This window comes from Phalacrocorax carbo, chromosome 2, assembly GCF_963921805.1.
Source record: "Phalacrocorax carbo chromosome 2, bPhaCar2.1, whole genome shotgun sequence".
NCBI classification, from domain to species: domain Eukaryota; kingdom Metazoa; phylum Chordata; class Aves; order Suliformes; family Phalacrocoracidae; genus Phalacrocorax; species Phalacrocorax carbo.
This window is the reverse complement of record NC_087514.1, coordinates 144,091,327-144,107,483: the sequence shown is the minus strand read 5'-3', so window position 1 is coordinate 144,107,483 and position 16,157 is coordinate 144,091,327. Positions and strand designations below refer to the sequence as shown.

The window sequence follows — 16,157 nt, the reverse complement described above, 5'->3', positions numbered from 1 at the left end:
CGGATCCACTCCAAGTAATGATTACTTTTTGGGTGCTGATCTGACCTTCTGGGCAGGCGCACGAGCCGACAAGGGAGAGCAGGTGGGAGCACGTGGCCAGGATGGGGCAGAGCTGTCTGGTTTTGGCAGCAGCCCACAGTACGCAGCGTTGCAGTGTATTACAACCGTGTATCAGGTTTGAAGGATTCTTTAAATCTGGAAGGACTGCAGTTTCTGGAAAGGGCTGAATTTGTCTGGCTATCCAAAATGTGCATCTTGGTATCTCAGTAGATTTGAGAGACACTTGAGATACGCTTGATTGCACTTGAGCTTAAACTTAATGGTGAGCTTCCTGGATTTGCACCACTTGTCTTGGGGGTGGTTACATCTCTGTAATGTTTTTCATCTTCATTTATTAATAGGCATTTTCTCCCCTAAATCCACATTAAGAGCTTATGTCAGGGAGTAACTGTGGTCCAGGGTCACCTCAGAAATACATTAGCCTTGTAATTGTTTGTCTTAGAGGCATGTTCACGGGAGGAAATTTGCCAGACCAAATCAATATGATGCAATATACCTAGCAGTTAAAATACAAACCAACCAACCAAACAAAAAACCTAGTCATTTTTGCTGTTACAGTGAATGAGGTGAATACGTTTTAATAACAAATGATACATTTAGTATATGCACATTTAGAAATTAAAGTTAGGCTTTTTATATTCTTTCTTACTGATGAATTTTCTTTTGGTACCAACATATGGTCATACAGAAGACTTGGTTATACTGTGTATACAGATCTAAATGATGGCATATGTAGCTATGTTGTTAACAAACAGAAATAATGAAGTGCTTTAGGACGTTCTTTGCATTTAATAATGTAATGATGAGAATCGAACAGCTGGGCTGCTATTACTCTTTTGGTCATAAAGTGGTCGTTGCAGTGGAGGTAGGTAAATGAAGGTTAGTTAAGGTTAGCAAAAATGCTGCAGTGGAAGAAGGGAATGACAAAACTAGCATTGGCCCCTAGTACCTTACTCAGTTCTTGGCCTGTCATATTGGTTTATGAGCAGCAGCCTAAAAATTCACATGTAACAAGGGAAAATGGAATTTAAAAATCATTCAAAGCAAACTCTGCTGCCTGAGAGTTGAAAAAGAAATGCCAATGCTAATGTGGTAATTTGTTGATTGCTGGTTTTGCTGTATCTGTGGCTGTGCTAGCTGCTGCAGGCCAGAAACAGCTAAATGGTCGTCCTATGTGTGGGTCGCTGTATGTGCTGTGGGTGTCCGTCGTTGCCTAACAGATACCAGCCGGCTGTGTCACGGGTCATCGGGGACTAGTCTGAATCCCTTAATGTCAGAAAGGGGTCAAAATGGATGGTGTGAGGAGATTACTGAATTACTGCCTCTTTTTTAAGCTTTTTTGGCTAGAAAGTAGACTTTTAATACTGATGGTAACTAACTACTGAAATTATTTACCCAGGTAAGGTAAACTCTGTGTTGTATTCAGTTAGTTGGTCAAAGATTATACATTTGTTCAAAAGGGATGCTTTAAAATCATCCAGAAATTACAAGAACCATTTAGCGAAGATGCGGCTTATGTTACGAAGCAGGTTAGATGTAATGGGGATAGATGAAAGGATATCTGTCATCTACTGAGAGGCCTTCTAAGAAGCTTTCCAGTTAATACTTCATCCTTCTAAACTGTAATGTAAATATCTGGAATTTCTCGTCATGCAATTTTGCATGCACGTTCACTGCAGTGGTACAGCTAGGCATTTTTATAGAGGGCACTCAGCCTGAGCATCCTCTAATAAGAGAAGCTGTCTCGACTTTTTTTTTTTTACAGGAATCAACTCTCTGTAAATATGTATTCATGGTTGTTGTCTTTTTTATTTATTAATACTCATGCTTATATATATAGACATAAAAAGAGAATTCTGCTGTAGGGCAACTAAAAATGTAATAAACAAAAAAGTCATGACCCCTTCAACTTTCTGTTTCTTTGTTGCTGTTCTTTTCCAAGGAAACTGGTATTCTCAACTCTTCTGGATTTAATGCCGATTGAAAGCCTGCCAGTAGTTTTAGAGAGTGAATTTGATGATTCACGTTATCCCATCCTGCACTGTGTTTCCCAGAGTTTTCAATAAATCATTTGGTAGAATTGTACTATCCTGTATTGTATTTCTTTAGAGAAGTGTAATTTAGACTGGTTCTTCAGTGTTTCCTCTTAGATTCCTCTGTCTACATGCTTCAAATCTTAATGTGCAGATTTCAATGGAAAGAAAATAAGAACAAAGTTGAAACTGCTCCAGATTGTCTGAAAGTAGCTTATCTTATTAGTTAGTTAAATAACATGGCAGTTCCTTTTCTTGGGAGTTTTCAGGTCTGGAAACAACTGTTGCATTTCCATTGGATAGCTGAGCATTTTTTTTCCACTACTACTAGAATAAATATTCTATTTCTGGCAGATTGTGAGTTACAAAGTATACCCATGTTTGTTCTGTATAGGACTGAATGAAAGGAATTAATTCAGGGAAAATATATGGCAAAGAGAGAAAGAGAAAGAAAAGAAAAGAAACAAAAGAGGTGTTTCTCTAGCACCCATTTTTCTTTGGTTTTAGTGACTGCTTAAGGGTGTTGGAGTTTTGGGAGCCCTTTGGAGGAGATGGGTTACGGGGTGGTGAATCAGAGCTTTGCAGAAAATGCAACTAATCTGATTTTAGCCTGTTGCTATTGCCTCACTATATGAGCTTATATGAGAGTCTGTCTGATTGAACAGTTTCAGGTAATGTTGGTGAGATTTGTGAGTGTATCCCAGTCTGACCAAACCGGTAATGTCTCAGCTATTCTCCAGCAGTCTGTGTCCAGAGTCAGGTTAAGGAGTAAATAACATATTAGCTGGGGGAAGTTTTCTGCTTGTGTTTGCTCAGGGTTTTGCTCAGATGGAAGTTCAAAGAAAAGAGCTGTTTCCTGTGGTGTGGATGGGTTAAGATGGGGGGTTACTAAGGCAGAGCCTCCCAGTCACAGGTTGTGTTGTTGGGTGGGAATTCTTGAATAAGCCTCATAGAGTCAGGAAACAGATCTCTTATTCATTATCATAGACTGCTTTGTCCATTTCCATGCAATTTTTTTGTTAATGGCATATTGTTAATTAGTAAATATATTTACTTCATACGTTCACAAACCTGTACGATATGTTTTGTTGTATACTAATTTGAATACTAATTCCAGTCTTTTCGATATTGCAGTCTACCCACATTGCTCGAGCCAGCTTCCAGGTTGATGCTTTTGGATCATCTTTCATCCTAGATGTGGCACTAAACCAGTAAGTAATGATTGTATCTTCCTATACATTTATACAAGACCTGGAGCCAATGAAATATAATTTTTCAGTGGAGGCTTCAGAGGCTCTATTATGGCACAAATGCTGTTTCTAGGTATTGCGTTCATCTGTATTAGTATATTTTAAGTTCTTCCATTATTTTCTCAAGTACCGTTGTAGGCTTTGATATTCCCATTGTTACTACTTAGTAGCTGTTGCAGTGTAACTAATGTTTTAGAGTTATAATTTCATTTGCCATCTTTCAGTTTACCATAAAGGCGAATTAATATACTCATGCGGAGGCTCCTTGGATATTAAAACATGGAGTTGCTGAAAACTAGTAGCTGTTAGCATTTTAATAACCAAGTGTAAAGTACTGGAGCTAGAGCAATTACACCACAGCTAATCCTCAAAAAAGAATGAGATGGATAGTTGGGAATGAAGTTTCTCTGGATGCATTTACAGTTGTTTGGGAACAGAGGAGCATTATGAGGCAGTAGCACACTGTGAACTTCAGACTATGAGGAAAGATTGAACAATAGTAAACTTAAAGTGAAATCTGGTATGTGTCTTTCAGTAATGAGTTTTTGAAGTAGCTTTTTAGCACAGCTGTTTTGAAATAGGAGTTGCTTTGCTTTTCTGCTCTGAAGTGAAAAGAGAGTAAATAATATAGTAAATAGAAATGCTTTGTTAAGTAATTCAGCTCCTAATAATCGAACACAATGTTGCGTGGTTTGGTGTAAGAGGCAAATTGCTCAGTTGCTACATGTTTTTCTGCTACAAAGACGAACTGTTCATGTTGCAATGGAAGTCACTCAAATTTTGGATTTTTTTCACTTTTAAACACATTTTAAACAGTGGCAATTTATGTGCACTGACATGGGTTAAAAAACTCATGTGAATCCTTGCTGGTTACAGACGGCAGAGACACTGCGCTGCTGGAAAGTGAGGGAAGGAGGCTGGTTTAGAAGTATGATTGTGTAACAATGCATTTTAAAAGGATTCTAGAGGAAGAATTTCCTGCTTAAAAGCACCGAGTCCACAACATTGAAGTTTTTGTTGGAAATAGCAGTTTTGTATACATATTTATACCTTACTGAGAGTAGGTTGCACAAACCTGATTTTATTTTGGGTGACAGATTAATGGTGTGGCCACAGTTAGTTTCAGAAAGGTCAGGATTTTCCTTGTAGTATGAATTTCTGGTCATCTTAATAAAAGTAAACACATTTACTAATGGTATATGAAAAGGCAAGTTAAGGATGCGATTTTTATGGACTTCAACAGTTCTCTGTAGGTGGACTTTTTGTTTACGCACATGTACATATACATATAACCACAGACACACAAACACTTATGTTTAAAATTTGATTTGTTTTGAGATGGATCCTATTTTTATGTCATTCTTATGTTGCCTTTAATGATATTAGACCAGTATTTGTATCAGTACGCCTGTCAAAATATGTCCTTACTGTTCTTAAGAGTGCTAGAATCCAACTTAAATATGAACTTTTCCTGAGGAACTATGCTTTTCATGATGTGAAAAAAGTCCTATCACAGGCTGTGCAAAATGCAAACAAGAAGGCTGCAAGGAAATTAAGATGTTTGGATTCCATTGTCATATTTAAATCAACATTTAAACTGCTTCTGAAAAGCGTTTGTAGATCATCAGATAAAAAGAGGGCCAAGTATACTGGAGCAACATTTAAAATGTATTATTAATTATTTTTCCTGTTGAACAAATCTATTCAGAAGGCTGTATTTATTTTTATTCTCTTCTAATTTTTACTCTCCGTATTATACTCTGTGCTTTTTTTCTAAGGTTCCTTAGAAAAAAAGCACTGATTTTTCTGAGGAGTGGTTTGCAAATTTATTCCGCAGTAGCTTTATAACTGAAAAGTAGTTGAATGCTTGAAAGGAACAAGGTTCAAGATTTTAGTTTTCCTCTGGAAAAAATATCAGCTTAGTATTTATAACTGAACTTCTGCTAATATCAAAAGCATGCTGAAGCAGGCCTCTGTGGTAAAATTAGCTCTTATGCATAATACACATTTGAGGAATGTTAAAGGAAGTATGGGGGACAGAGAGGGGAAAAAATAATTTAAAATACATAGGTTGTCAGAAAAGGTGCATGTCCTTGTCAGTCTCCTTTCTTACAGTCTCCCTGTTGTTTAAAGGTTGGTGTGTACGGCTCACACATCTGAATATATCTAAGCATCATCTCTAGTTTCAATGTCAGTAGTGGACAGTCACGGTTAAAGTGTTCATTCTTCTGTATGGTTCCCCAATTTATGGATGGAAAAATTTCAAAATTAAATCTATAGTAGCAAACAGAGGTCTTTAAAAACAAATCAGAAATTAAAATATACCCCTGGCCCCTAAAGTCTCTCTGCAAATAGATTTTCTTCATTTGCTGCATTCTTTGTGGGCATTATTTTCTCTATTCTCTTTAAATCCATCTTTTTATCTGACAAGCGGTTTCTGTTTCCTCCACTGCATTTGCCTGTGCTTTGTTTTACATCCTCCTGTTATGTACCCATTTGCATTTTGTATTCTGTTGTGTTTGTGTATTTTCCATCTCTTTTCTTACTTGGTTCACCAAAGAGTCACAGATTTCTTTCTTTTTCTGTCAGGAATCATTGTCCCCTCTGCCATCACGATAGATACCACACAACTTTCTTGTTTTTCTTGCAACCTTTTTCTTGACAACTTTTTGTACACTGACAGTTGAGGCTGGCAGAAATGTTCATGGTCTCCTACTTGTCTCTTTTCCCCCACTGCCTGATACCCTCTGTTTTATCTCTTCACCAAAGGAAATGTAACCTAGCATCTCACAACCCAGGCTGAATCTGGGTGTTAGCCGAAGCAACTTTCCTTTCCTAGTCCCCTTCTCTTCCACCTCTCACAAGAGCAGCCCGTCACCAAAGGCTGATCTCTGCAATGAAACATGCTGGGAAGATAAAGGAGGTGGGCAGGGAAATCAAAAAGCAGAGCTTACACTGACATTTCAGACATGAGGAAGACTGAGGCCCAGGATGGGATGTTTTTCCAGTCCTGGATGCAAGTGAGAGGAAGGAAAAATAATCTTCTAGCTGGCATTGCAGCGTGGCGGTTTAATTTAACACTGAAATCCACATGCTTTCTTCTTGCTCATTTTGGATCTCAACCAGTTTTGAATGTGATGTTCATATTAAATGGAGATATGAGATACACTGAAACATTACCTTGAATGATAATAATAAAAAAAAAAATAAGCTGCTATAATTACAATGTAGTTTGCTTTTTTTTGGTGGTGGTATTTTCTCCACACACATTGCCATTCTTTCTCTTCCTTTTTTCCCCTGAGTTGCCATAGTGTCTCTACCATAAGCTTTTTTTAAGGTACAGTGTTTCTTTTTGAATTTTTTTTTGCCTTTTCAACTGGCTGAAGTGTTTACAAAGGAGCTTTCAGATCAAGTCAGCTGTATTTTTAAAAGGTTCAATCCCTTAGGCAAAGGTTAGAGATGCATTAGTTGTGTCGGTGTGTTTATGAATCCATTGCCTCGGTATCGTTATGCATTCAGAACTGCATCTAATGGAGCTGTTTTCTGTGGCCGTCTTTGTTAACGCTGCCTTCAGCATTAGCAAGCCTGAGTCCTGACCACTGGGCCACGCAGGTGTGTGCTGCTCGCAGCCACCCCTCCTTCAGCACACGTCCATCTCTGGCCATCAACCCAGAACTGTGCAGGAGTTGCATAGCAATCTAGTGGGCTTATTTATTCTTTCTAATTCCTTCCCCTTGAAATTTTGAATACTGTGATAGCATCTATGGCTCAGCAAATGGCTATTTCTTTTTTTCATGCAGAATATTTCTTCTTAAATGTAGTCATGTGACCATTTACACTCTCATCTTGGGTTGTAATTACACAATTAAACAGCAGAGCTCGCCAGGAAATGGGGCATGCTTCCAAAAGCCTCTTTGAGGCCCTTTTGGTCCTGTGGACTATGTGGATCTGTCTGAGGGGGTCTGGGCTGGGGCGTGTCCATCTGCTTGTGAAGAAGCAGAGACCTAATGGCAGAATGGGCCAAAGCAAGCTGCGATCATGGAGTTGGATTGGGAAAGAGCACGCTGCAAGTTTGCTAATCAGAAAAACTATAGTATCTGTGCTTGTCTGGAGTGTGGGCAGGCTCTGGCACAGGGTGACAACCCCAGGTTTGCTTCGTGGTAACCATGACAGGCAAGAAAGATGATCATGGTCCTTTCTTGCTGCAGCATCATCCTTCTTACAAGGGCTCTGTTGTCTCCTGTCATGGAGACGGGCAGAGAATGTTTCTAGAGCTTGGGTCTTATGAGCACTTAAAAGGTGCGGTGTGCACCCAGCTGCTCTGCCAAGGGGACTTGTGGCCTTCAGAAAGCTCCCTGGAGTGTCTGGCCACCTGCACGTGCTCCAGCTCCTCATGCTACAACAAGGAGAAAGGTCCTCCCCAATCTTGACTTTTTTTGTAAGAGTGAACGCATCCATAGCATGAGATCCTGTGGTTTGTGGTGACAGGGAAACACGCTGAAGAGTCATGAGAATAACTAGGGATTTCAAGCTTACGTTCAGCACTTCAGGATGGCTGTGTCCTTCCAACTGACACTCAGTCACTAGGATGGGGGGATCAAGCGTAATCACCACCTGCTTTCTTTTCTTGCAAAACAAATTTAATTCCAGTGGCCCATGTGTGGAAAATAATCTATAAAGAAGTAGTCAGCTGGGCAAGATGTGTTCACTCTTTAGGAAGCTCACACATCTTCTGTTCCCATTGAGCGCCTGACTGTGTCCCAGGAGTACCAACACTGTGTATAAATTGATAGTCATGATCAACGACATTCAGAAGGCTAAAAGATTTTATATGAGGCAATTTTTATAAACTCTGCATTAATTCTCTTCTCTATGTGGAAAACAAATGCCCTTTTCTCTTAGTTTATCAAAAAGTAGGCAAATCAAATAAGCTTCTTCAGAAAATATTGATAGGTATTTTGTATATTTCAGTCTTAATTTAAATTATTTCTGGTTAGTGATACTGAAAAGTTCCTGGCATTCCAGGAATTAATTATTTTGCCTTACCACTGAATGGTTTTTGCAGCTTCTGCTCAGAATGATACAGACATTCCTCATGCCTTGTGGGGAAATTTAAGAGTGTCCTTTAACTAGAGTTTTACAAACCTTACAGAATCCGATGGTAAACTTCATTAAAAAAACCCCCTGAAAACAGAAGCAAAATAAAAGGCAGCTTGACAGACAAGTGCCAGCTTTTTCATGAGATAAACTGCTGAAACCTTGCCTGTAATTTCTCTTGGCAAATGGTCTCCAACACTAATATCAATGTGTCATGTAAGCTGTAAGTAAAAAACATATTCCTAAATTTGCTCTAAATTGTAAACATTTGGCTGTGTGGAATTCAAAAGGATTAGCTTCCTGACGTGGTTTAAAAAATGCAGTTACACTGTTTCTGACTATTATAATTTCTGGTAAGTCTTTCTCCCGTATTGCCCCCATGAGTCTTGCCCTCCTGGCCAGCCGCAGGACAGACATGCGGTTGAGGGGCTCCACATGATGTGACGTGACCTGCTGGGTTGTGCTGCTGGGTGCAAGAGGACCCATCTGCTGTTTCTGCTCTGAAAGTACTCCATGCTTTTCGAGCTTAGTTACTCTTGTAATGAATTCTGGTAACTGGGTGTGGTAAGTGATGGTCAGATCAAACCTGAGGAGCAGCTCTTCCTTTAAGCTGTTTTGAGTCTCCCTAAAGTTCAAGTCAATCCCTTATTAGTTATTTTATTAAATGCCTTGGCTGCACACAGTCCCAATTGTTCTCACTAGCAACTGAAATTTTTTGTGATCAAGGGAATTCAAGCTCCATTCACTTTTCTTATTCATGCCCTGTGCATGCAGCCTGAGGAATCCCACTTGGGTACGATCACATTTTGGTAATTGATTCTTACTTTAAATAATACCTTTTTTTTTGCACCCTACGAGAGTGCTCTGAAAATAATTGTAATATTTAGTACCGATATACAGGTAGCATAATATAAACTGGGTTCAGGTCTTCTGAACAAGGTACTAAATAATGTTTTGCACTATTTTTGAATTATTTGATTTGTTAAGTGATATTTATCATGTGCTCTGTGATCAGAACCCCAGCTGACCCAACAGACCCAAAAGTAAGACAAGAATTCAAAGTTTTACTAGGCTGTCAGTAAACATATACTGAGGCTAGAGAGAATGCCTGGGGTTATGCAGGTAGACCTGTGTAGCATCATCACTAAGGGTTCTTGCCTTTTGTGGTTTTTTGTTTTTGTTTTTGTTTTTTGTTTTTTTTAGTTTTGCATTGAAGAGGTGTGGGAATGAAGAATTTGCCAAAATATAAATTGTTTGAATAGTTAATTACTTTCACTGATAGAAGTTTGGATGTTAGTTTTAGACTGAAAAGCCCTGTAGCATGGAGTTTTCCTCCCACCTTGGTACGTATAGCATATCAGCCTTCTTTTTGTTATAAAATAGGTTGAGTTCCTGGATCTTTGATTAAGTGGCATCTTTTAAGTCCTTTAATAATTTCTGTGTCTTTTTGCCGACTTCCCCAGTTTATCAGTATTCTTGCTGAATTGTAGGCTTAGTACTGCATTTTGGCAGTGTCACACGTAAAGGTAGCACAGCTTTCCCATTTCTGATTGATACACCTCTTCACATAGTTCCCAAGATTTTCCCAAGATTATTTTTCTTTCTTTTATTTTTTAAAAATTTTCTTCTTCCAAGCTTAAAATTGTCTGGTTAGTAAATATGAACTATGTTTTTTGATCTTATTATATCATCACTGTTACTATTATTGAATTTATAATCCTGTACAAGAAAAATATCAGGCTATTTTGTCAAGAAAAATTTTCCATAAACCTACATTGATTATCAATAAGTTTATTACCTTCCTTTAATTTGTTTTGTATAATGTTCCGTTATGCTTAAGACTTCTTTTGGAAAGGGAAATTGCTTTTGATAACTCCATTAGATTCTATTTTTTAATATTGTATTTTAGTTTTAGGTTAACAAATCTGTGTTATGATTATTCCTCTATTATTGGCAATAGATTTTATTGTTGGTTTAATACCAGCTGGTAAAGGCTGTTGAAATCAACACAAGTTTGCTACTGACTTCAGTTGGATGGGGATATGGAAAGTTTAAGTGATGTCTGTGAAATGCTTGTGTTGCTGTACGCTTCTACGGGAGAACTTATCTTGGGCCACATATCTCCAGGACACAGGGCTCTACCCACCCTGGGGACAGTGATGCACAGACATCAATATGATGGATACAAAATGTCCGTCTATTTAGCTGCGTCACACGCTTATATAGCTCTTGCGCTTCCTGTTCCTGCCACTCCTATGGGGAGGAGTCTATCTTTCCGTCACATCCCGTAATCTTCCGGTCGCCGATCCCTGTCTATTCCCCTACATGCTTGTAAGTGCTTAATTTGCATTCAGGTTAAAATAAAAATAAAAAGGGAATTTGTTTCATTCATCTATTATTTCCAGGTGTGTCACTCTAAGGTAGTTCTAATCACCTGCAAGAGAATTCCCTTATGTTTCTGAAACCTCACTTAAAGCTCAGTGGTTTGTGATTTCTAAGAAAAATAGCATTTGAAAACATATGTATATATATCTATATCTATATATGCACAAAATCTGTGCATCCCCTCATCAGATACTTTCCTAGCCCATTAAAAAGAGTTTCTGAAAAGGTCAGTCTTTTGTTTTCCTCTCAATGGATGTGATAAAGAATATTGTACTGCTTTTAGATAGTTGCATTCATTGAAAGCCATATTTGTTGGTTTATAGTAATTAAAACATATGGGATTATTAGCACTGAGTAAATTGCCTTTCCATGGTCTGATTTTTTTTGACACAAAAATAATTACAGAAAATGTATTACTGTGTACTTGTGTGTGTGTAGGAAGAAAAAGATTATTCTGGAGAGATATAATTTTATTACTCTAATGTTTTTCTTTCTTGATGATACTCCTTAGATCATGAGATCGCTTAGGAGCTATATATCTTACACGTACACAGAGATACCTCATACGTATGGATCAATCATGTGCTACATTTAGCATCTTCTTTGATGTAAAATGGCTTAAATTAGGGAAAGAATCAAATTGCTTAGCATGTTTCAGTGCCTATGAATTTATCTTCTAAGTGCTGAGTGTCTCCAAGTGGCAGTAACTTTAACAATCAAATGACCTCTAGCCATTACGGCTTTGAGCAACCTGGTCTAGTGGAAGGTGTCTAGTGGAAGCCTGTGGTAGGAGGGTTGGAACTAGACGATCTTTAAGGTCACTTCCAACCAAAGCATTTATGATCTTAAAAGAAAAATGAACTGTATTTTTGATTTAGCCTTTACAAAGTGACTGTGATAGTCAAAGTGTAATTTCTGGATTTACTGTTGAAATGGAATTATATCCTCATATGCTAACATTAGCTTGGGCACCAGAGTTTTTTACCTGAATGTTTGGATTGTATATAATTACTGCCACTTCTGTAAATAATATAAAACAAACCATTGATGTTTCCAACTATTTAACAGCTGGAATAAGATTTGTGTTTATAAAAGCAAGCAACAGCTGTGCAAGTTGGTCTAATAAAAGTTATCTTTTCTTATTTACTTTCTGTCACTTAGATTCTCAGACCACTGGCTACAACACTACTACTGTCATACGAATTGTTACATATAAATACTAGTCAGAGTAAGACATGCGAAGAGGATAGTAAACAGAAAAATGCATGAACTGGAATGTAAATAGCAGGTATTTTCTATGCTGTGATTTATAAGGCATCTCCCCCATGAGTCAGCAGCCTTCCTGCTGATACAGCTCCATTCATATGCCTCTCCCTGTGTTGTCCAGCCGCTCTGCCCTGTTTTTTATTTTCTCCTTGAGAACTCCTTTGGCATCATGACCTTCTGTATGTGTGCATTAAAAATAGCACTTACAGAATCAGAAGTAGTGCTGCAGGCCTTTTAGCTTGGGGCTGAAATACTTTCCTCAGCTAAGCAGTGAAACGGATTGGAATCCCCTTTTCTAGACAAGGAGTCAAGTGATGCATGGAGCTAGGATGGAGAATGTGAACAGTAGAAATTATTAGGCTTTCCAGGGGCTGAATAACCATCAGTGTACAAACTCCATGTCTTTAATTCCACAAGATCTTTACGTGAGGAATAGGCTAGTCAGCCCTCTTCTACTCAGGATAGTGATTCTACTTAAGAAATGTGTTTCTGGTCCAGAGACTTGAAGCAACAGTCAGTATTAAAACAGTATGTTGTTAGCATATAGGAATCTTACCTGGCCAATAACAGTGCACACAAACTCTGTTGTATCAAAGCAGTGGACTCATTTGCTTTCTTTGCGGTACCTATTGCAGAGATAAGATGCTACCTCTGAAGTCTCTGTGGTTGTGTGAGGTTTATGTAGCATTTTTAATGCATTTTGCTAGTAGGATTCAAGATGGATGTGCTCACGTTCCCTTGCTTAGTGGCTGGAAACAGGCTACTTTCGACAGACTTCCTTTATGGTGCATAGTCCTTAATGTAGTTGTTTTCGTTCACTTGGGACCAGCTAGCAGGTAAAACCTCGTTTACTGACAGTTGTGTCATCATAGTTACTGCAGAAAGTTTGTTTCCTTGAAGAAAACCACAAACAAAACAAATTCTGCACTTTTCATTTGAAAAGCTTCACACATGTTGCTCTGATTCTCTTCCAGGCTGTATTAGCATGGGAAGTGCACGCAGTATAATGACCCCTCCCTACGGAGAGACTTCTTTCCTCATCCAAAATATGCACTAAAATCAGGTTTCCAAATCCTGGAGCACTGATTAGCAAATGCAAATCTGGTAGTAAACTGCTGATCCTACCCGTGGCTGCCTGTGCCTTTTGTCAGGGGTGCTGTGGCAAGGGAGCCACAGGTGCTGCTTGGGGTTTGTGTCCCATCCCACTGGTACCCCACGGCACCCTGAGCTGAGTCAGGCTCATTGCCTTTTGTCAGATGGTGTCCCCCATGGAGGATGTTTCTGAATTGTAGACAGGCATGTTAAAAGTTATTTTTGATAGACAAGTATCCTACTGGTAAACCTTTCACTTCTTGCATATAACCCAAAGATACTCTCATTCTGTTGATGTACTGTAGATCAGGATTGGCTTGGCTAGAACCTGATCCTCTCTCAGTTCAAACAGCTGGACGCTTTTGATACTTTCCAGGCCTTTGGACTTTCCAGTCTGTGATTCTCTGTTACTGTGATGCTTTTGTAATACCCCATCTAATTCCCTGTTTTTTCCAATTATGTGATAATCAAATTTACCTTTTAAATAATCTTCTGATTTGAACAGAACTCAGTATGTCTCTAAAATCCTTCAAATACCTAATTGCTTCCTATTTAGTTTTAGTTCTTTATTGTCCAAGTTCCATTATGAAAGAGTAGTAGATGAATCAAACAATGAAAGATACCTTATACTGTTCAGCAAATAGGGGATTAAAATCTGTGTTTTATGGAAACATGGAACAATTTCCATTGCGCTAATATATTAAGAAGTTGTTTAATGAAATGTACCATCAGATAATTCTAACAGAAACACTGAGCTGTGTTTTATGGTACACTATTGAAAAGAACTTTTTTTTTTTTAAATCCCTTTTCTGTTTCCTTTCAAGTGTTTTAACCAGGAAGTATAGAATCTGCTTGCATTACAATAAAATACAAATAAATGCATGTAGGCCAGAAAAGATCCCTTTAACAACTGACGAAGGACTGATAATAACATAAGAACATGATAATAGTTTTATTTCTTTAAAAAGATAAATGACAAAACAATGTTAGCGGGTATTTATCATGTGTCCTCATTCTGTTCCATTTACTTTATTTCTACCATCCCAAAGGAAATGAAATGCTGTCATTTGGTGTGATACACAGTGAGATGAAGGAGAAGAATCATCTTGTACTTTTATTAAAGATGACCTACAAAGAGATATTTCTTCTAAATTGGGCTTTTGCCCTTTTTTGAGATGTAAAAGGTCAATTGAAAAAAAAATGAGTTTTGCACTTTATCTTTCTTCCCTCCTTTCCCCAAAGAAGCAAAACCACTTAAAATCCAGCTTTTTAATAGCCAGAATTATTTTTATTCAGTGTTGTTTACCTCATATCAGATCTCCTTGTTCTTGACGAAAAGTCTGTTGGGGAGGGTATAAATGTACCGGAAGAGTTACAAATGTACATGATGTACTCACCCCCTAAAGTAAAACCCCTCCTGATGACATACTGAAGATTGGCCTAAGTAGCAAGGATATGAGATTTGCCTCAGAAAAACAAAACTAAAGCATTCATGTCCAAAGGGCATGAGAGGTTTTAAGCCCTGGTTACACGTTATCAAATATATCATAGTGACAGTTCTGAGACTCTAAATCATTGTAGAGATTGCTTAATATATAATTTTAAAAGGAAAAAAAATCACCCTGTCTTTCTGAAGATTGTGAATTTTTGGAATCCACTGTTTTGCCTAAGCCAGCCAGCCAAAAAAGTACATCTTAAAGATTTTCCCTCTACAAATCAGTTTCGTTAGAGCAAAATTGTGCTTTTTCTCATTGTAAATGCAGTACTTACTGTGGCATCCATTCAACCTTACTTTCACGGAGACAGCCTTGGTGGCGACAGTAGAATTGTAAGTGTCTTTCTGCTTATTATTGCTCTTACAATGAATCATACTTTCCATTTGGTCTGTCAAATTTTGATAGTAGTCAATGAAGTTATGCTGAGAGAAAAGGATGAAAAAACTGAGCTTGATGTAATGTTTCTATAATGAAGTTACAGTTTTCGGAGCAGAGAGGTAAGAAAATTCAGATATATCTTTATTTCCTAAAAACGCAGCTATATCTAAGTATCACTGAAGGAGCAAAGAACTTTTTGCTATGTTGCCATGTGTTTTAGCATCACCTCTGTTTTTACTTCATTGTAAGAAGCAAAGGAATTTTCCCGCTGACTACAGAGACGGGAATCCGTCCAAAGGTGTCAAACTATCAGTACATTTCTGCCTATGTATAGTGGCCAATTTGATTACAGAGGAACCTTCCTAGAAATTAGTCAAGGAGTAAATTTGGTTTATTGTACTTCACTCCAGTAAGTTGCTGATCAGTAAGTGGAAATCGCAAAACATGAAGCTACAGAGAAACTGCAAGTTCAAGCTGAATATAATACTGCAGAGACACTGCCAAGTCTAGCTAAAGAGATTAATACAAATACATTTCCAGTGTTAATGAAAAATGGTGGCTGGAGCTTTTCACTTACATATGCACAGTCTTTGCTTTGGTACAAAGTTAAAGGGTTTCTTTTGTCTTTCTCCTTTTGCAAGAATTGTTAAATCTTACATTACAATGTATTTTCTGGGTGAGCTTGCTGATCTTTAGCCTGTACTTATCCATAATCATTCTTTGATCTTCACTTCTTTTTTAGTATAAGAGGATGTATTTCTCTTTGGTCGTTTGCCAGAACATCACTGCTAATGGATTTCTAGTGTGCTAGAAATTTTACAATAGAAACAGATATACTAACGTTCCGATGGCCTGCAAATATATGATGTGTTGCCACTTGAATTAGGCAGTTACTTTGCACTCGTGCTTTGCTCTTCCCTTTGCCCATCTCCTTAGATAGACTGTGGGAATTCAAAAGATGCAATTCATCACTTCTTATTGAATGTGTTTATTTTCCATATTTGGTGGTATAACTAGGATAATTTTGCAGCTGGCAGTCTGAAAGACTAGGAGCTGATACTAATGAATTTCTGCCATTCCCTTGATGACCAGGTTCTTGC

The 16,157-nt window shown here is 38.0% G+C and overlaps 1 protein-coding gene across 7 annotated transcripts in view; it reads left to right on the top strand.

The window, feature by feature from the left end:
• ADAM22 (ADAM metallopeptidase domain 22) overlaps positions 1-16,157 on the top strand; it is a 139,120-nt gene that overhangs the window by 14,424 nt on the left and 108,539 nt on the right. For all 7 annotated transcript variants that reach the window (XM_064444673.1, XM_064444671.1, XM_064444669.1 and 4 more), the window contains exon 3: positions 3,228-3,304. In XM_064444673.1, the coding sequence (XP_064300743.1) occupies positions 3,228-3,304 (77 nt within the window). The remainder of the gene's footprint in view (positions 1-3,227; positions 3,305-16,157) is intronic.